At 34.9% G+C, this 21,992-nt stretch overlaps 1 protein-coding gene across 1 annotated transcript in view; it reads right to left on the bottom strand.

The window, feature by feature from the left end:
• Positions 1 to 805: 805 nt before the first annotated feature.
• Positions 806 to 21,992, bottom strand: part of lama4 (laminin, alpha 4) — a 57,921-nt gene continuing 36,734 nt past the window's right edge. Inside the window, exons 18-40 of the mRNA XM_026291614.1 lie at positions 21,304 to 21,420; positions 20,698 to 20,883; positions 19,586 to 19,725; positions 18,881 to 19,045; positions 16,434 to 16,579; positions 16,031 to 16,193; positions 15,047 to 15,180; positions 14,346 to 14,517; positions 14,074 to 14,205; positions 13,214 to 13,356; positions 12,987 to 13,116; positions 12,151 to 12,288; positions 11,788 to 11,921; positions 11,346 to 11,504; positions 10,854 to 11,007; positions 10,584 to 10,768; positions 8,998 to 9,187; positions 8,087 to 8,242; positions 6,400 to 6,559; positions 4,346 to 4,476; positions 3,355 to 3,448; positions 3,146 to 3,265; positions 806 to 1,235 (exon numbers count right to left, since the gene is read on the bottom strand). Of these exons, the coding sequence (XP_026147399.1) occupies positions 1,090 to 1,235; positions 3,146 to 3,265; positions 3,355 to 3,448; positions 4,346 to 4,476; positions 6,400 to 6,559; positions 8,087 to 8,242; positions 8,998 to 9,187; positions 10,584 to 10,768; positions 10,854 to 11,007; positions 11,346 to 11,504; positions 11,788 to 11,921; positions 12,151 to 12,288; positions 12,987 to 13,116; positions 13,214 to 13,356; positions 14,074 to 14,205; positions 14,346 to 14,517; positions 15,047 to 15,180; positions 16,031 to 16,193; positions 16,434 to 16,579; positions 18,881 to 19,045; positions 19,586 to 19,725; positions 20,698 to 20,883; positions 21,304 to 21,420 (3,395 nt within the window). The 3' untranslated portion in view covers positions 806 to 1,089. The remainder of the gene's footprint in view (positions 1,236 to 3,145; positions 3,266 to 3,354; positions 3,449 to 4,345; positions 4,477 to 6,399; positions 6,560 to 8,086; positions 8,243 to 8,997; positions 9,188 to 10,583; positions 10,769 to 10,853; positions 11,008 to 11,345; positions 11,505 to 11,787; positions 11,922 to 12,150; positions 12,289 to 12,986; positions 13,117 to 13,213; positions 13,357 to 14,073; positions 14,206 to 14,345; positions 14,518 to 15,046; positions 15,181 to 16,030; positions 16,194 to 16,433; positions 16,580 to 18,880; positions 19,046 to 19,585; positions 19,726 to 20,697; positions 20,884 to 21,303; positions 21,421 to 21,992) is intronic.

Genomic DNA, 21,992 nt, shown 5'->3' with positions numbered 1-21,992 from the left:
GTGTAGCATTTTTTACATTTTGTTATGTTCTGTCATGTGCTGTTGAAAAAATATTGTACTTCAATTTACTTTAGGCCTACTTAAAAAAAAAAAGTTTTACATCCTGTCAGAAAATGAATCTGGATGTATCAAACCACATACTGTCCACACTAAACAGTATCCAAGATTAAAATTAGTGTGTCCCAGGTCATAGTATGCTTAAATCCAAAAGATATCTGGTTTGGATGGTCTACTATCCAGATGGGTACAGAGTCTGGGCTAAATCTTAAACTCAGCACTTCTGTCTTGATATTGATGGATTATCAAAGCACAGATCCATGCACACTCTTCATTTAAATTCGTAAAATTGTAAGATCATGTCCCAATTTGACTATGTAAATCTGGAATCCCTGTTCAGGATACAAGTAAATAGGTAGCCTATTACATTAATGAGAAATGCAGGAAGGTGATTTACAAAAATACCAAAGATCAGTCTAAAAAGACTATATATATAAGACAAAATAATTAAATATAAATGGTTACAAATATATCTTTCATATTTGTTGAGCTTTTGTTGCAATCCATCATTATACCTGGAGAAGTATGATAAATGTTCTAAAAGTTCAAGCAGACAGTAGTTCATTCATTTGTTCAATCCTAATATATATATATATATATATATATATATATATATATATATATATATATATATATATATATATATATATATATTCAGTTTTGTTCAAATGTTGTTACCTCACCTATACTGCATTTAAAGTTGACATTTCACAGGAATTTACATAGAAATACAGATACAAAACAAACATCAGAAAACATCAGCTTTATTAAGGGGTACTGTATGGCTTTGTTAATATGTTGTGCATATTTGCTTAAAGTATGAGGTTTTTAGAAATTATATACCTCAGTTTAAGGTCTTTTTGTATCAGTTTAGCACAATGCTTGCGGTGCTCTGGTTTACAGTACATTAGTAATTCATTAAATATTTCATAGTGATAGAATACTGTAGCTATAAATGATGCTTAAGAGACAGTGGTGCTTCATCCTTTGCTGAAACACAAGCAGTGACACAGTGATTTCTGTTGCTGTCGCTCAAGCAGCAGGACAGGCGCCCACACCGACAGCACCGCTGACCAAAGCTGCTTTACTGAAGCTCACAGGAGACTCGTTCACAGACAGGTTCCTCATGCAACCTGTGTAGCCCCTCCTGCTGTGGAGACTGTGAGGCAGCATGGAGTCTGGAGGAAAGAAGAGATGAATTATGAATTACTGACTTTAGAGTAGGATTAAATACCACACTCACTCGTGGACTTTCCATCTCTGCATTTTATTCCAAAATAGGATAGACTTTAATATTTTTTTTATTTTATTGGCAGCTTTATTTGGCAGCTTCAGCCATTCATTTGACCATTTTATTTATTTTATTTATTTAATGTGATGGTGTTTGGTCATAATAATGTAGTAAATTCCTGTATAATAAAAGTGTTTAATGTTTATTTAAATAAGGATATTTTACTTCAATTTTATGGTTTTTGTTTGCCAGTCATTTGTCCAATTTTTTCGATTATTTTTAGCCAGGCAGTTCTAGTTCCCAGCATGCTTTGCAAATGTTGAAATTAGGTGATTTATTTATTTATTTTTGGGAAATGGAAAGAACTGCTAGTGTTTAATGCTGTTATCTTTGACATTTAAAAGAGTTTCTATAGTGTTGAAGTGTTTGTAGTTACCATTGTGTTTTTGTAGTTACCTATTTTGGCAGCCTGTCATTTTTTATTTTTTTAAATATTTATTTTTAATTTTGCTGTTTAATTACAGATAATTTCTGTAATTTTACATACATTTGTATATAATTTAAGAAAAAGAAGAAACACTGTATTAAAATACAGTACTATATCTGTATAAATAATGTGAATTACTGTAATGTATTGTTAATTTCATAATACTTAAAATAACAGCCAATTTGTTAATTTAAAAATACCAACAAAAATACAGAGTTTTGACTACAATTTAAGAAATTCAAGAAATGAAAGTTATTTTTCATAAAATTGGGATTTTCTTGTTTTACAGTTTAGTATGAGTAACTGTTATTACTACGTGATCACTGTTGCTTTGTCTCTTCTTTCAGACTGTTTGAAATGTATTAAGTTGTTTATGTATTTTTGACCTCAGTCACATCAGCGTCTGTGAATGACGTGCTGTCAGATATAAACAACTAGCCAATCACAGCAGTGAGTGTTAACCTCTGAGTGCACAATCTACCACATCGATCCAAACAGAGCCTTCTTATTATGGGGGGGGTGTTTGTCAAAAATAGGACAGAAAATAGCCTATTACTTCTAAATTATGATGTTTTTTTCATCACAATAACATTATAAGGGGACCTCAGAGAAACGGTACAATATTATTATTATTATTATTATTATAAAAGCGAGTTTATGACCAATTTATACCAGAGAAGATTTTTCCCCCAAAAATAGCTAATTAATTTTATTGCATTGGACTAAAACTCGCTGACTTTGGTATAACAACTTTCCAAAAATAATTTTATAACTTTTGTACTATTTTGGGATTGCCCCCCACCGTGTTACACATGTGGTCTTCCTAGAAAAAAATGGTTATTACAAAACTTGAGTGTATATATGTATTTACTGAGATGCATACGCTCAATGATCAAAAACCTGTGCTAACTGAAAGAAAACAAGCTAACAGAATGACTGAAGCCAATATCTGGTTTTCATATAGCAATGAGAGATTTACAAGCAGATTTACAGGCCGGTCATTTTAGATCGGTAGCACCAATTAGGCAAAGCACAGCACAATGGCCAAAAACCAACTGCAGTTAAAGAACCAAGATTTTTATTTTAATAGTTACAGCTGAATTCTGAGTAGATTGGCTAAAATTGATCCTCTTCATATTAATCTAAATTTAAATGCATTATTTGATAAATTGCACTTATTGTATATATATACATGTTTTTAAATTCTAATTATAAAATGTCTAAATGTACATCATCACCAATACAAATTTTATGTTGGCTTGAAAAAGCCTGAGCAAATACTCTGGATTAATTTCTAAGGACATCAAGACAGACAGACAATAACACTGATAACAGAAAGACAGACATAGATCTGACAGATGGTGACTGACCTGGGGCTCCTCCAATAAACACTGGAGGGTTGCTGTTCTGTGCTGCTTCACGAACAGAGCCCACAACATGATTCACCTCTGAATCCACATCCAGCTGCACCACGTTACCATCTCTGATCACTGCAAAACACAGCAAAGCACACATGATGAAGGGCCAGTGCTGCCCCTCTGCCCACTGCCCCCAGTAAAACACTTGTAGGGGTCTCTACCTGTGATTTTGTGCCAGTTTCCGTCACAGATTTCTTGTCTAGGAGACACGTAGGTGGAGAACTCACGGATACCATTATTCACCACAACAACCACCTACAAAACCCCATCAAACCAAACACATTGACTTCACTGTTCCTCTTAAATATCTCTCTCATTAAAACAAGCAAGAAGACAAATACATGCACATGAAAACATCATAAAACTTTTGCACTGCATTCTCTAAGCTCTGATTTTTGGTTACCGCTGCTTGCTCAATCAAGTACGACAGCTTAAAAATCATTCTGAGATTTCTATGAACTGCAAGATTCAGAAGAAAATGTGCTTATGAATTATATTTTAAATGATGCTAAAATAAAAACAAGAAATAGGTCAGTTGTGCAGTAACAAGTACAGGTTGTGGTGAATCAGTTCAAATTTTGTCAAAAGATTTATCACAGTCAAGAGAAAAGAGAAAAGCCTCATTTTAAAAAACAGTTCTCACTGATAACGATGAATGAACACAAACATGCAATCTGCATCACTATGATACTGGAAACAGTAGTTAGTTAATAGTTAACATATCAAAATAAAAATGTTTTGTTAACATTGAAATGAATAACATTAACTTTAGGTAAAAAAAAATCAATAGGTGTCCTTACTGATCATGACTGACATTTAGGAATGAGGGTTGGAAAAGGTTTTAAAGAGACAAAAAGATGTCCGCTTTATTGTATTGAATGTGCATGTTACTTACAGTCTTAAAAGTATATTTTTAAACAGCTGCAGATACTATAATATTAATTAAACTAAAACTAAACTAAACTTTTTTTATGTATATAGTATACTATATAGTATATTTTAAATCATTATGTTTAATAATCTTTGTCATGCTTTGAAGAAGTGCAATACTTTATGTGTTGACTACCATACTACAACATAAGTATTTTCATGATCAGAAATTTAATCACACATCACTGGATTTATAATAAATCTTTGATAAGACCTTCAGACCTGGTTTTGGTAGATGTACAGGGTGAGATATTCCTTCTCTCCGGTGAAGACATGGAGAAGCACTCCCGACGCCACACGAGGGCGCACCTCTATCACCATTTTAAATCTTGAGCCAAAGTTAAAGGACTCATCTGTATGTCAGGAGAAGAACATACTTTATGTCAGCATATTATCCTTGGATTCACTTATTACCGCAAATGATTAATGCATTTAGACAAGGACATCTGATTCTTGATCACTGCTGTGTATTCAGCTGTGCATGCTGGGATTGTGTCCTCTTCAGCCAAGGACAGTTATGTGCATGTGTAACCCCCTGACCGCCGCATTAGGGCGTGAAATGTCTCCATGCACATTTAACAGCTGCAACTGCATTTCCCAAGACCTCGAGGATTGCTTAAATCTTCCCCAGCCTCTGCACCAACCAATCAGATGACAGAACAAGCGGCAGATCACATTCCACTTCTCTCACAGGAGCCTCTGTCTGTCTGGGGCTCTCACTTATGTGTTGGGCTGCTTGTTGGTTTTTTTCATTTATTTTTTATTTTTTTTGTGGTATTCTTGAGAATGCAAGCTGGTTCAAACTGGTTTATGCTGGTTAGTATGAGTTTGGCTCTCGCCATAATGTCACTCAAAAGCAAAGCATGCTTTGTCTCGATAAGTTAGAAATTAGGATTAGTGTACTGGGTTAAGCAGTGAAATATTTCTCTATTCATTCTTTGCCAGTGCTACTTTCCACATTTTAACCTCTAAATCTCTTTAAAAACAAGATCATGTATAAGTTTACAGAGTTTCTTTTTACACTAAGCGCACAAGGCCTGCTTTATTAGCAGAAGCCATTTGCACTAACTGTGCCCACCGTGTGATTGTGCTGGACAACATTACCAAAAAGGGGGCTAGCACTTAACAGCTTTAGTGATGTAGATGATAAGCGCTTGACGCATACTTTATGACGCGAGTGACCTGAGTTCAAATCTGCCTTTTGTCGAACTCATTCTTCTCTATTTTCACGTCTCTTAACAGTATGTTATTGAATACTGTACAATGTACCACCATACTGAGGTGCAGATATTTACCACAATTTGCAAAAAAAATACAGCTATTTTCACTTAAATATAAGTAAATATTATCTATCGCAAATAGCAATGCACTTAGTGTGCATTAGCCACTGCCTCAAATTTATAGTAAAGAATATGTGAAGTTTTTATATATATATTTACATATATATTTTGGAATCTTAATTTAAAGCATTGTCTAAATAAGTCATGAGTCATTTTATTTAATTTATATCACAAAAATTTTGGTTCCTCTGAGATTTTGTTCAGTCACTATATCAAAAATAGCCCTTGGGTGCCACCCAAACATCACTGAACTTCTTTGATGTTTTGATGCATTTTCCTATTACAAATTTTACATTCAACCCCAAATTAATTATATCACAAAATAACCACCACATATGGATCCTTGAGACTCAGACCTTTCCAAGGAAGTGCTTTGTCAAGATTATCAAAGATCTTAACATACATTTTTTTTAGTATATTTTGAATGATACTGGGATGCTGACAGTTGACAGGTTAAACTATTAAAATCATTGAAACTGAAATAACACAAATAGAGTTTCAGTTATGTTCAGTTGCTACTTCAGTGTTTTAAGATAAATAAAAAAAAGCTAGTCACCTAAATTATAAATGTATGTGGGGTATTTTTATATTTAAATTTAATTTAACTTAACATGTATTTTACTTCAAGTAACTTCTTTTTTATCTTTTAGTTTTAATAACTGATAAAAACCCTGGCTGAATAAAACATTTCACATAACGTATGCTTAATCCACAATACATGACAGCTTTTAATAGCTTAATAACTTTTTAATGTAATGAGTAAATTATTCACTGAAGTTATGAACCTCTGTTCCATTAATGTCACTGAAGAATAAATCAAGAATGCAAATAAATTCATGCTGATATACCCAGTGGGAATACGGTCTCCTCTCTCTACGCTAAAACATTGAATTAAGTGAATTTGAGCGAGTGTAGCAGTGATGAATTGTGTGTTACCCAGCAACACATATCCTCCCTCCTCAGTGAAGTATGTCCCTGGTTCAGAGGGGCCCTCATAACAGGGTGTGACCCCAAAACTGTGGGAGGCCGGGGTGAGCCAGCGGCCATTTAGCTGGAGACTCCTCACACAGCCAGAGAAGCCAGACACAGATGTCTTCTACAGAAGTATGAGAAGAATGAGAACTTCAGAAACAAGTACATTTCATTAACAGTCAGTTTCATTAACAACATCACAGAATAAACTCAAATATATGTTGATATGTACCCAACACTAGGTATACAGTACACTGAAATAAATGAAAGGGCATGTTAATCAAATATTGAGTTTTTTATGATGTGAGAATAAAAGAAAGTGTTATGTGCTGTGTGTCAGGATTATTGACCAGTTTAGGTTGTGCTTTGCCCTTGTCATTGTTCCTGGTGTTCCTTGTGTTGTCTTTCTCCTTTCCTCGTTTAGTTTAATTAGTCAATCATTTCACCTGTGTTTGTTTTATTATCCCTTGCATTTAAGATCAAGTCTGTGTCTTTGTCTGAGATTGTACATCAACCCTGGCGTTAACTGTGCTCCTGTCTGCCCTGTGTATTTCCTTGGATGCTGGATTAAAAAAAAATTTGGGTCTGTTTAAGCCATGTCTCCTCGTTCCTCATTTCTTTCCATAGTGAACATAACAGAATCTCAAACCAAAAAAAAACAAACAAAAAAACATTGCATGCTTTCCCTCTGTTTTGGATCCCCTCCTTCACCCTGAATACATCCTCCTCCTGCTGGAGCAGGGGGATAAATCGCTCGAGGGTCAAGGCAAGTCAAGTCTGCAGTTTTGTTTCACATGTACAGCTTATACATACAGAGAATTTAAATTATGTTAATCTCAGACCCTTGGTGCATACAGATAATACTAACAGTGCATATATAATGATTGTAGTGCAAAACAACTTATTCAGTCTGATTAAAGTGACAAAAAGCTCAGAGAGCAGTTCTTTGTTTAAACTGACAGAAGAGGTAGTTGAATGGGGTCAGTTAAATGTTGAATGAGGTAGTGAGCAGACCAATGCTGCACAGTGTCGGATCTGAGGTCAGAGTTCAGTGGTGAACGGGGGAAAGAGGCGAGGGGGACCAGGTCAGGAGTGAGTTCAGCTCCCTGAAGCCTGATAAATGAAACTGTCCTTCAGTCTGCTGGTCCTGACCTGGAGGAGGAGCCCTTATGAAGAAGCTTAATCTCCAGACTGTTAACTTAAACCTGATTACACTAAACATTATTGTAATCAATCTGATTACATACAAAATGTTTTAAACATTATACTTTTCTCAAGATTTACCAACCCGTATGAAAATGATGGGTAGCTGCAGATGATGACAGGGAGCTACTCCACACAGACAATAAAATATATCAGCAGAGAACATTTGGTAACATGGTAACACTTTACCATGTCTCTTAAAGCACTCATTAAAAATTGTGCCAAATTTATCTGTGACAACAGGATATTTACAGTGATAGGATGCCATTAACGCCAAGATGTTTAGTGCACTACTGCACTTGTTTACTGGGTTCACTGGTCATCTTTGGACTGTACTTAGTTTTAGTTAACTTTGTGATGGTAATTTCATGGATTATTAGTTTTCAGATAGATTTGAATGATTTGCAGCACCTGAAGGAATGGAGCAGTTAATGAGGGGTCACCATACCTGAATGTTTTTCTTGGCGTGATCAGGCGGCACCCCACCGACAAAAAGAGGATCCTGGACGAGCAGTGAGATGTTTCTGCCAGGAGCACTGTCTTCTACTACCGTAAGCCCGTCAATTATCAGTCTGCCAATATTTCCTCTTCTGATAAAGATTATCTACAGAAGGAGAGAGGGAGAGAGAGAGAGAGAGGGTGTCACAAAAAAATAACCGTTCCTGTAATAGGTAAACTATTCAATAATTACTGCTTATTTGGGAAGAGGATGCTGTTACCTGAAAGACTCACACATCAAACAACTGAACTGAACATCTCAGCATTAGAAGATTGTGTTTCTCAATTCTATGTAATGTAAATGAATCTTAAAAGTTCTAGTGGGACACTGATCTAAAGGTGATTAATTTGGCCTCTGTAGAACTCTATATGCTTGGAAACAATCATTAAAAAAATACACAAAGAATGTATCAAACATAATTTGTAACGACCAACATTTACAATTGAGGTTTTTTTACAAATTATATTACAATTTTAATCTGATTCAAATATATTTAATTTCCCAAATATAAAAACATTACATTTAAATAAAAAAATATTATTTATTATAAAGATTATACACTTAATATATTTTCTTTAGACATAAGCCAGACTGTTACTTCATGTAGGTCAGTATAATTTATGGGGATTTACACTATAAAGCTAAATGAACTATAACATAATTTTGTTATTCAATGTTTAATTTAATGTTCCTACTATAAATAAAGAAATTTTTTAAAGACGTTAATGTTTATTGTGATATATTTTAAACGTACATGTAAATTAAATTAAATTAACAAAAAAGTTTGCAGTCAGTATAACTAGCCAGTATGGGGAGTGTTACATATTTGCGAGGACAAACTGAAATCAGATTGAACTTACATCATGCCACAGTCCATCACTGTATTTCTCCTTGGATGTGATTCTGACTTGGTTCTGGGCCGAGCCGAATGTGAAGACCAGCCTGCCATGATCGAGGAACAGAGCCATGAAGTTCTCCTCAGACTCGTCAGCCAGGTAGAAGATGAGTCCAAGTGCTGATTGAGTTTTCAATGATAAAGAAAAGTGGGATCTAAAAACAGATGGAAAAACAGAGAACATAGGTTATTTATTTACACACACATTCATTTTGCTCTTTAAAAATAAATAAGTCAGGTGGTATACTTGGCCAGGATATGTTTTTGATATATCCACAGGCATTTGTGGTAGAGTTTATACATATAAAGTCCTGCAGTCCCATATCATTAGTCACACTCTTCTCTGTTGGGGCTATGCTGACTATGTAGCATATATGTAACTATGCAGCATATGCATGTTTTATTCTGCATTGTGAGGACTGGTTGTAACTCTGGCTTAAGCCTCACATGCCCTCAGATTCTCATTATGGCCTTGGTAAAGAATGACAATTACTTTGTTTATATACTCAGCACATTTCCTTCTGATTAAGCCGGATGGTGCGTAGTGAGTAAATATCAAGCAAGTTTTTGCAGTGAAATACTTTGGTAAGAGTTCCTCTACCTGCGAAACACCAAAAAAACATTCTTATACATAAAATTTACTGCTATAAAACAATCACAACTTAAAGAACGGTACTATTGACTATTGGGAATATTGAGTTTATTATAGTGTGTAATTTGTACAATTAAAAAAAAAATCTAAATTTTATGGAAAATAACTGATTTTTTTGACGGTTGTTTTCTTTTATTTGAAATTGTAGTCAAAACTCTGTAAAATCTGTAACTGAAAAAAAAATGGCTGTTATTTTAAGCATTATGAAATTAACAATACATTACAGTAATTCACTTTTTTTATACAGAAATAGTACTGTATTTTTTTATACAGTGTTCTTTATTTATTTATTTTTTTATTACATACAAAATATGTAAAATTACAGAAATAATCTGTAATTAAACAGCAAAAAAAAAAAAATCTTAATTTTTTTTTAAGAAAAAGGTAACAACAAAAACACAATGGTAACTACAAAAACTTCAACACTATAGAAACTCTTTTAAATGTCAAAGATGACAGCATTAAACACTAGCAGGTCTTTCCATTTCCCAATGAAAACAAGTAAATAACTTCATATCAACATTCATTTCGTCTTTATCCTTATCCTAGAACTGCCTGCCTAAAAAAAAAATGTAAAAAAAGCTGTTAAATGACTGGTTAATGGTGAGTGATTTAGTGATGAAATGACAGAGAACAGAAGCGGCTGGATAAATTCAGTGTATAGGGATAAACTGTCTGCCCAGATTCAGCCAGACGGAGCAAAGCTGTTTGGATGGCACTTCACTGTACAAATGGACAATGACCCAAAACATACAGCAAAAACAACCCAGGAGTTTTTGAAAATAAAAGAGAAAAAAAAAATCCTGTTGGAAATACTAAATTTTGGTGAAATTATCTAATAATTAATTAAAGTTAATTCCATTTCAGTCATCCTTCTTCAGTCACCCAACAATACTCACTCATCTCTGACTACACGGGCAACTCCTGTGTACTCATGCCGGCTGTGGGCAAAACCACCATAGTGGTGGGCATGTTGGGTCACTCGCGGGCGAGAGGACAGGTAACAGGAAGCAGCCTCTGTGTCTGGAACATCCAAGGGATTGTTCTTCAAGCCGTGTGGCAGGCTAGCCTCATCCCTGCCCACCTGAGAAACAACAGTACGCTTATAAGTGTATAACCGTGTAATTACACCGTGTGTTTGAGCATCTGTGTGTGATGTTATGTTGCACCTTTCGGGAGTGTCCTGGACTTCTTCTAGATGACTCTCTGCCGTCTTTATTGTGCAGAGCAGCAGGGGGTCTCTCTAGTGGGCAATCCTGGAGCGACACCTGCACATTCTCACTGTAATGTTGGAAGTCTTCTGGCTCTATATCTCTATCCTGCCTGCATCACATACACACCACACTTTCATAAATAAGTCTGAAGAGTCCTCTATCCATAATATTGCTTTCACCAGTGAAATCTGAATCAGAAAATGCATACGTGGATTTTAAAGAGATAGGACAACAAGGGATGGACTTTTTCACTGGAAAAAGCATTATTATGGATGATGATGAACGTGTATTTTGGCCAAAATCAATGATTTAAAATAAGATGCCTTAATGGATTTGTTTCATAAAACATGCAGCTTTTCATAGTCATTGCTATCATAATTTTGAATTATTATCAGATATTTAGTCTTGTTTGTAAAGGGCTTTGAGTGTACAGGTTGTATTTGTTACCTGCTGAGGTATGCGTAACTGATGCACCCAGTGAAATTCTGTATGGCACTCATAGGAGAGCCTCCATAGTAGAAAGTCTTTGGAACATTATCTAACTGAGATGAGGAAGACGGCTTCTTCTTATCCTGCTTGTCTTTGTCATCAATGACAAGTTCATACCTAGAGGTCATAAATACAAATTGGATGATTTAACAAGAGTATAGATGTAAGGACAATTCAAAACATTCAGAAGTTCATCTAATACAAGTATTCTTCAGGGAAGTGTGGAATGTTGACATGAGATTTGGTTCCCAGTACTTCCACAAGATGGATGAAAATGGATGGATGAAAATGCTGACGCAGTAAAAAAGTGTGCAAATGTACAGTATACAGTACAAGCTGTCCTGGGATGACATAATATGTCAGTAAGTGAGCAAATTGTTGAAGAAAGTGAGCAGCTTACTTCTGATTGGTGACTGAGGCGACTAAGAAATGAGATCGTCCATCATTATAGTTCTTCTTTTGTGATCTGACTCTGGTTCCTCTGGACTGGAGCACCACAGCACCATTCTCCAGTGAGAGAGAAAACTCATCCAGCTAGAGCAGAGAAAGACTGGCTTGAGTTTCTACTCTAGCAGGTACTTGGCAGGTTCAAATGGGGCAAAAGCGTTGTACACTAAAACTACTGAAACTGGTATCTAACTTCATGTTTCAAATGACATGGTTGGTTAAGTGTTGGCTTCACTTTCTTTTAGGTCAGAGAAAGAACAAGACGTGACTGGGTAAAACATGTTTAAACTAAGAAGATAATAAAACTAGACTCTACCCCTTCTCTGTGGTAGAACAGAAGTCCATTGGACTGTAGTGTTCTGAAGTTTAGTCCTCCCTCAAAAGACTGGAATGGTGTGATTTTAGCTGTAGAGCCCAGATAGCCATCGCCCGAGAAATACACCTTACGGGACATCTGAAGGTAGAAGACAACAACAGTCCTTTTAAAACATCATTATTTTTTAATATATTTTTAAAATGATTTTAAACATAGCTACATAACACACACATAATTATAACCATAATTGTATTTGTTAGATAAGTTTAATTCAGCACTGATGGAAATTGAATTTTTGTGAGCCTGTGATCATTTAACTAATTAATATTTCATCCATGGCTGGAGTAACAAAATTCAAGTATCAAAATGATGTGGCCACATTCACGGCATCAGGCAGAACAGCACAAATCCAGCAATGTTACTGGAACTGGTGCTGGTGGGTAACATGACAACATGGCAAAGGTAGTACGTTGGGATTACATTCATATTGCACTCACATATACTATACAGAAAATACCTTTTAGAAGTTGCAAAGTAATACTTATTCAAAAAGTTACCTACAAGTATTCAATTTCAGATAGAGTATATGGTTGCACTTTATTTTACAGTACTAACATGTACTTATAGTGTACTTACAGTGTATTTATCTAAGAAAGTTCTGGTAATACAAGGTAACTACGGGGGGTAGGGTTAGGTTTAGGGGTAGGTTCAGGGTTAGTACCTAGTTATTACATAGTTATTGTAATTACTGTAATAAGTACATAGTATGTACATGAGGAACAGGACTGTAAAATAAAGTGCTACCGTATATGATTATAGGAAGGTGTGCTACATACAAACGATTCTTCAGGACAGCCACTGCTGATGCCAATGGTTCCCTGCTCCTCCAGGAGATTGAAGACACTCTTCTGGAACTGGAAGCCCTTTACACAACCCTTCAGTCCCACCAGGGATGACAGCTCTGGCCTGTGAGACATAGGCTATGACTCATTCATGTGGTTGGGTTGAGTGTTACAAATGAATACTGCTGATCTGAGGATTAATATGCAGCAATGGTTCTCACCTAGAAAGCAGAATACTAGAAGGAGCTCCTCCAATATAGACATCAGAGAACGGTAAGGGTTTCTTTTCATTTTCCATGGACTTAATATGGCTTTTGTCCACTAACAGAATGATCTTCTTAGAGTGATGATATATTACAGACACCTGAGAAAGAAAAATAGCAATAATAGTGTGTTAAGAGCTACAATGTGTGGCCATTTTATGTTAAAAGTTATTACTTGACGAATGCCCTGCAGTGGTGTTAAAGGGATAGTTCACTCAAAAATGAAAATGTTATGTTTATCTGCTGGGGGCATCCAAGATGCAGGTGACTTTGTTTCTTCAGTAGAACACAAACTGAGATTTTTGCTCAAACTGTTGCAGTCTATTAGTCTTATAATGTAAGTGGATGGGAATCAAGCAAAATCAAATTAAACTCTGTGGCTCGTGATGATACATAGATATATAAAGACAATCTTGGTGTGTGCAAGAAACTGAACAGTATTTATATTGTTTTTTTACCTCTGAGTCACACAATATCCGAATTGCTATAACTTTCCTGAGCATGTTTCAGTTTCTTGCACTGATCGATCGTTTTGTGTCTTTACATATCAATGTATCCTCACAAGCTGCAGGGTTTAATTTGGTTTTGCTTGTATATGTTTTTTTGTGTGTGTGTGTGTGTGTGTGCGCGTTTTAGTCGTGATTCCCATCAACGTACATTATAAGACTGATAGACTGCAATGGTTTTAGCTAAAAATCTCAGCTTGTGTTCTACTTAAGAAACATCATGTCACCTAAATCATGGATGCCCTGGGGGTAAGCACATAAACATCAAATTTTTCATTTTTGGGTTAACTATCCCTTTAAGAACATCATTACCTCATGATATCGAGCATCATTGATCTGGAGTTTGGGTAAGTTACTCTCCATGATGACAGGACCATTAGTGAACCCAAAGTCGTACATCAGACGGAGAAACCCATTTTTCAGCTCCAGCACGAAAAAATTTGCCTGTGGCATAAATCCAACAATGCAATACCTTCTGTGTTTATTTATTTATTTATTTTTTCAAATTTTAGATTTTCTTCCCAGAGCTCAAGAATTAGTGCAAAATAATTTAACAACAAATTTTCCAATGAAACAATATTTACCTCATTAACCATGAGGAACAGAATACCATTGTTGGCAACAGTTCGAACTTCGATATCGAACCGGGTGACAATGCCCATTTTGCCTCTTTTCTCAATGTTATTAACTAAAGCATAGCCGCTGCCATCAAACAAAAAACTTGTCACACGACTCTGGGAGAAAGCCAACTTATGCCTGTAAAACACAGAGATCACAATGTATAAACAGACCATATACAGCAAAAATAGCCTTACAGTATAAACTTTAATGTTATTCAAGTGCAAAAGACACCGTTTGTGAGAAACATCTGAAAACATTTAGAAGAAAATGTTAAAGCATGAAGCAACAATACTGTTTTCAAGATATCAAGCACAGTCACAGAGCCGCTGATGCATGGACAGACCTTTGTAGAGTTGAGCAACACATCTTACCATACTTAAAATATTGTTTTACATGCTTAATGGCTAATGAGACTAGTATTCATGCAATTCTGCTTGAAAATCAAACCTTGCTTTGATGTAACACTATTTAAACATAAAAATACTCAAATATATCAATAAAACATTAAAAGGCAAACCAAAACCCATAAAGGGAATAAGGGAATATTGATTGAGTTAGATAAACTTTTAACACTTAAGGCCATATGAAACTGTTTGGCACAAGCTTCAGGCAGTCTTCACCTATGGTTTAAAGCATAAGGGGGTGTAAGGAAGGGTTTCTTTACCTGGGACAAGGTATCGATTCCACAACATCCATTCTGTGAAGTTGCTTAAAGTTGTACAAACTGATGACATCACTATTCAAAGCCTCTAATTCAATGCAACCAACAAAAGGAGCCAAAGCCAAAGCTGGGGGAAGCTGGAACAACACAATAGACATTAATTCATATGAATATATTACCAAAAAAAAGTATTAATTACCCTTTAATTGGGTTAAACTTTGTTTTGATAATCCATTCTTGTTAGAGTATTCATAGACTTTTATGTTCGGTTAGGGTTGCAGTTTTTGGAGAAAATGTCAATGTTCTTGCTAACCTACTTCTAGTCAGTAGAATGTCTGTTGGGAAACCATCAAATAAAGTTCTAGCAGATATTAAGTCTACTAAAACTCTAATGACTTAGTAATTGACATAGTTGCAAAGATACTTTTATTAGAATGTATAAAGTGGACCATCGAAATAAAGTGTTAAGATCCTGATATACTTCAAGCGAAATCGTAAAAAAAACTGGTGTGACAAAAATAAAAATCAGGTCAAAACGAAGTTTGTTTGGAGTTTGTTTTGGGAGTTTGAAACAGCTTGCCAAAGCAAATCTCTAGAAAATTTCATTTTGGCTGGTAAACATCTTCACACTACCATTGTGCTGCACAAAGAAGAAGAAAAAACCTAGAGAGCTATATAACTAAACATAATGTTACTTTACTTGACTGAAGTGAAGAACTCCAGAGCTTGCGCAACAAATCTGCATCATTATGATCAGATGCTTTCTTAACTGCTATTTTCTCACCACTTTGTTATTGGGAGAAGAAGCGCACCATATCTTTACATATTCATCTAAACCCTTCACTGAGCAGTGTGGGAAGCTGAAAAGGCATTTCAAACTTCTTTTTTTACCCCTAAACAAAGAATGATAAAGAACTTCACTGTGAGTATATCAGATGCTTTACCCCTATTTGAGATATTGTCCTTAGAAAAAAATAGATTTTGCACCTTTACATCAGGAGGCACTCCTCCCACGATAAAAACATTGTCTTTAGGATCAAGATCAAACAAGGAGTCTGTCCCATCCGCCTCTCCTTTCTGGATAAACTTCTGCTCTGCGGTGCTGTCTTGACTTGGAACCGTCAGGAACAGTTTACCATGCCGACCCAACCTACCAGAAAGAAGGGTAAATCCAGTGATTATAGACAAAGTGCTATATACAAATTTTCGGATTGAGTACTTTATTAACTAGCAAGTATGACTCTTGTCAGGCTCTATAAACTTCAAATGAAACAGAGCTGAAAGTTTTTACTTTAATTGTATTTATAACGACCCCCATATTTGGCTTTTGTAGAACAATTTATTAAGAAAAACATTATGCATGATCATATAATGAAAGCAGATGCTCTACCTCTCCACTTTAACAAGATTGAAGACAGGAGGCCAGGAGCTGACTGGCTTTGAACTGAGTTGAATCTCCACATCCTCTCCTCCCAGATTATACACATATACCAGATTATCATTCTTTATGGCCAGTCCCATGTAGTCCTTACGTCCCTACACACACAGAGAAGCAGAATTGACATAACAGTTTTTCTTGATTGCTAAAAGACTATAACCAGGCTTTTGAACTAAAAATGTTTTTAATTTTTTCAAAACATCACACCGATTTTGCTGAACTATAAACACTATTCCCCTGCTTTAACACACGAGTCAGATTTGTTAAATTTCTCATTGCTAACACCATGTGGTCATTTAGAAAGCACTAGCATTCAATATTGTTCACTCAAGTCTGCACAGTTTGAGCTCAATAAGCACACAATTACCCAAGTGGAAACATTAGGAGTCAAAATTGATCACATACCAATAAGAACCTTCGATGGATAAAGGGCCAAAATCAGCCTACAGTTTTTCTCAGTGGCTTTGATGGATTTCTCGAATGAGAAATGAAATTCTCAAAACCAATTTTTCAACCTCCAACTTTATTTAGTCACTTATGCACATCATAAAAAGTTTTGGGGACCTATAATACACCCGGAGTAATGCGATGCAAGGCGCAGTGCAAGTGTGTTTGCTAGTTTCAGTTTGGCTAATTAATATTTAATTAGCAAATCCATTTGCGCAAATTTTTGTGCCCATGGGCATGCTGGTCTAAAAAAGAGGTGTGTTCAGGCGCATTACTGGCGCAATGCTTTTTTAAGGAGCTGAAAATAGACTGCGCTATAGACCAACTCAAACCTGTTCTAAAGTCTGGCACATGTTTTTTCTATGTTATTTAAAGAGTGTACATGCTGCTTCTTAACCACAGGGACACACAGCAGCACACAAACATGCCAAATATTAAAAATGAAAGGATAACAATGCATAAGATTTTATATATATATATAAATGTCTACATGTCATAATGGATAGTGATCGCATATCAGAACTAGGCTATCTATTTGCTCGCACACGAGCAGCTCCATTTCATCTCGGAGACGCATTTGCCAACCGTTTTTCCGTCTTTAAAATAGCAAAAGTGGATTTGGACACACCCTTAGTGCACCTGTGCCATGTGCTTTACACTTTGTATTTAGATCGTTAAAATAGGGCCCTTGATCTTCTGATCAAGATGCGTTGGTTATTCATGCAACTGATTGTGTACATTTGTCTGTAATTTCCTACATTATCAGTTACTTTTGTCATATTGCTCAAAATTATTATATATAGTAGTTCTTTGAAATAGCTCAAAGGTACAGCTCATGAACCTTCAACTGGTAAGCATATATACAGTGGACAACAAAAGATTTACAAATTCTGACAGAAGACTTTGAATTTTATTTTATTTTATTTTTTATTTTTTTTACTCTGTGCACATATTTCTTTTTAATTTCTATTTCACAGTGACACTATAATATGTGTCGTAGTTAAGAAGTGCAGCCTTCTGGATTTCAATACAATAACTGTCATCTAAACTGTTGTCAAATTTACATCAGTTAATACTAACAGAGTGCAACATGACTAAGCATTTTGACTCTTGTTTGTGAACAATGACACAAGGATATCAGACATGTGAGAGGATTTTTTTTAGTATTGTTTTGAATTGATCTCATCAGAATGTAAACTGTGTTGAAGTGTGTGTGTGTTTGACTGTTTGTGTGTCATATCTGAGAGTAAAGTTTGGTTTTTCAGCAAGATTGAGTGGCGAGCTTCAATTTTAACTGAATATAGGACGTTTGGTGAATTGAGTTAGAAGTTATGGATTCGTGTTTATTGTTTTAAGAATACGAGGCATAGTTTTAAGAAATGTGTTTAAACAATCAAGAAAAACTGTAAACAGGACAATGCAGAAATAAATAAATAAATAATGAAAAATTAAAGCTTTTTTATAAATTCATCACACTTATGATGCAGATGTCCTTTGGTTTACACTGCAAAGGGGGAGGGGTGGAACAGAACTTGAGTTGGACAACAACTGAGTGAAATGAGAAAGCATCCTAATTAAGGAAGGAGTTCACTGAATGTAATTTGTTCCAGCTGCTAGTGTCATTCCACATGCTGTCTACATTGCTTTAGCCAGAGGGACTATGCAAATCAGATTTTCTCATTTTGCTGTTTGCAGTTTCTAAATGCTAAGTTGTGGAAAATACAGCAGACTACAACAATCTGTAATACTTTTATGGAGTGTATAGAATCAAATCACCATTGCAATGCAGACACCTGTGTAAATATGTAAATAATGATGTGTAAATATGTAAATAATGATAAACTGTCTTATATCTCCAACAACACACAATTATCATTCCTAAACCAGCATTTGAATGAATTATATATCCACTTTCCCCCTTTCAGGCCCATTTCTTTCTCACTAGTGCTTACTTGCTTGTCTCCCAAGTAGAGTAGGAAGCGATCTTCTATGGGGTCTTTGTCTGGGTCCACTCTAATGTAGAAACTGATGGACGTGACTGTCTTTAGCTCGTCTAGGTTGGAGTGGGGATTAACTTCTACAGAAGACTGACCATTAAATTTCATGGACACTTGCACCTGCAAATATAGAAAAAGTTGCATTTACAGTCAGTATTCACTCTTGTTGTAGTATAATATTGAACTGGCAAAAATGCCAAAATTGAGATTCTTCAAGCTTGAATTGCTCCAACTCAAAAGGATTTTTTTTTAATTTTTTTATGTGATTCCCATAGTCCTATAAATAGGTCTTACATTTCCATATTTTATTGTGTAACCCACTGCTGGTGAGTTTTGTCAAGCCTATTCATGTTCAAGTCGAGTCCATCAAGTCTGTTATCGTCAAGTTTTCTTGATCAAGTCAAGTTCTCGATAGTAAAAAGATTTTTTTTTATTTACAACTGAAATGCAAAATAAATATTTCTCCCACTCTTTTCACTTACGCAACAGTGACCGCTCACACTTACTTTCTAAACATTTAAAAATGGATACAATACAATGTTTTAAAACTTTTCCAAGGCAAGTAAAAAACAAGGCTATTCACAAGAGAAAAAGTCAAAATGTGTTGTGTTTTACAAGTGTATCAGTCAACATGATGTTTATATGTAATGCCTGATGTACCTTCTTTGCGACACTGCGGGCCTGTGCAATGAGTTCTCTGATTTTCATGATGTTTGTGGAGACATTATTCACAGGTTTTTTCTCTTCAACCACACGCAGCTTACTGAGTAGCTCTGGCACAATCTCTGACAGGTCTTTAACTAAACACATACAAATAAATGTGCAAACTGAGTATGGAAACATTCGCAACACTTTTCGTAATCCTGCACGAATTCAACAAGGAAAAAAAGCCAGTATACACAATACATCTGTTCCAAATTGCTGACTTTGTCCATTAAAATTAGGTTGACATAGGAAGAAATCTTTGTGCTATATAAATAGCACTCCCCACACAAAATGCTTCAGTATACCATATGATTTAGAACATAAGAATAAGAACGTTATACTGGAATAAGCATAAAATTTCCATGGCAAACCTGAAATGTGGGTAAAATGGTCAGTTGTTATGAAATTAAAAATATATATATATATTTAGTTTTTTATTCCTTTTTACGGAGCCCCTCTGGTCCCACTTTGACAAAAAAAAAAAAAAAAAAAAAAATATATATATATATATATATATATATATATATGTATATATATATATATATATATATATATATATATATATATATATATATATATATATATATATATATATATATATATATGACTAACTTGTGGCCTCAAGATACTAACTCATGACCTCATTCATGAGTTAGTATCTTGAGGCCACGAGTTAGTATCTTGAGGCCATGAGATAGTTATATATATATATATATATATATATATATATATATATATATATTTTTTTTTTTTTTTTTTTTTTTTTTTTTTTTACAAAGTGGGACCAAAGGGGCTCAGTACCTTTTTGCTATTATGACAAAAATATGTTTTTGTGTTATGGGACTATGCAACATTAAAGTTTTGGCTAAGAAACTAACTCGAATTAACAAATTGAAAAACTGTTCCTGGCTATAAAGACTAGCCATTACTGGGTGTTAAGCATAATAATCCAAACACTAAATTTGTTTGTAGATCCTACATATAGAACATTAAAAATCTCCTGTTGCTACCTAAATGATATTTGGTACTGCTACTCAGTTGAGTGGAGGTGAGCAGGGCAACCATACCTGCCTCGCCGGCAGACAAAACAGTCCGGTCAAAAGCTGTGGTGGAGTACGCCTCTTTCTTCATGTTGTTATCCCACTCCTCCACTCTCTTTAAAATGGGTGTCACCTTCTGCAACACTTCAGCAGAGCGGTTCAGAGTGTCCTCAGCCACTTTCTGAGTGTACTGCAGACGTTCTGGGGTTCGATCTGAGATAACAACATATAAAAATCAAACTTAATCACAAATGTGTATTATAACACAAACATATGCAAATGCACATGCAGTACGAGCACCGAAACACAACTGGTCTGCTGGCAAGTAAGTCATTGTGAACTCTAACATGAGCAGGCTCTGTACTAGGTCTAAACTTGCCTGGAACACTTCATAAACTTTTTTAATCTGTTTTGTTTGTTCAGAGTAAAGGCAAATAAAACTCCCCATCTGTTTAGATTAATCACTCATGTTCCTTTTTGTTGGTGAAAATACTAGAATACTAAGACTTTATAAAAGAAGAGCAGAAAAATCAAGTTTAAATATATAAAAAAAGAATTGTCAAATTCAGAACCAAAGTTGTCTCTGACAGACTGTAGTACAACATAAGCAGGAATGGAACTATTTATTCTTGCCTTTATGAATTGCACTGATGTCACTTATGATCTTAGCTATTTTTTTAGAGGAGCTTTCCATCATTTCATTGGTCTCTTCAATGTATTTCTTATTGTCGAGGACTGTGGATTCAACATCTGCAAAACAAAATACAACACATACTCTGCATTAAAATAACTTATAATCCACAACTACTTTTAATATTTTAAACATGATTTAAAACATGTGCTATAAATATTACTGGCTCGTCCCAGCTAACAGAATTTTGTTATATAAACATTCTCCAAATATTCAGTGTTGGTTCTTGGAACATAAAAAATATCCATAAATGTTTTTAAAGTATGATGTTTCTCAAACGTTCTTTCAACTTAATTTTGATTTAAAAATCAACATTCTAAGAACATTGATTTGTAATTTAAAAAAAAATAAAATTGTCCAGTTTCCTGGGCAAGACACTGCAGGTAAATAGGGTGAGAATATAATAATTAACTAATAGTTATCACTTTACTTACCCAGTTGATTGATAACATTGATAATTGCAAAACATTTTTGGATTACAAGTTTTCTCAAATGTTATGTTTAAATATGCAAATGAGGCATTATTTGATTAAATATTTGCATACATTTCTAGTACAAAAATCTGAACACTGGAAGTCAGTTTCAGAGTCAAATGTTTTTACAGAGGGAATTCTGGGTGTTAATAGTCACT

Source organism: Carassius auratus, chromosome 20 (genome assembly GCF_003368295.1).
Source record: "Carassius auratus strain Wakin chromosome 20, ASM336829v1, whole genome shotgun sequence".
NCBI classification, from domain to species: Eukaryota; Metazoa; Chordata; class Actinopteri; order Cypriniformes; family Cyprinidae; genus Carassius; species Carassius auratus.
The sequence above is the reverse complement of the archived record's forward strand: the minus strand, read 5'-3'. Positions and strand labels throughout refer to the sequence as shown.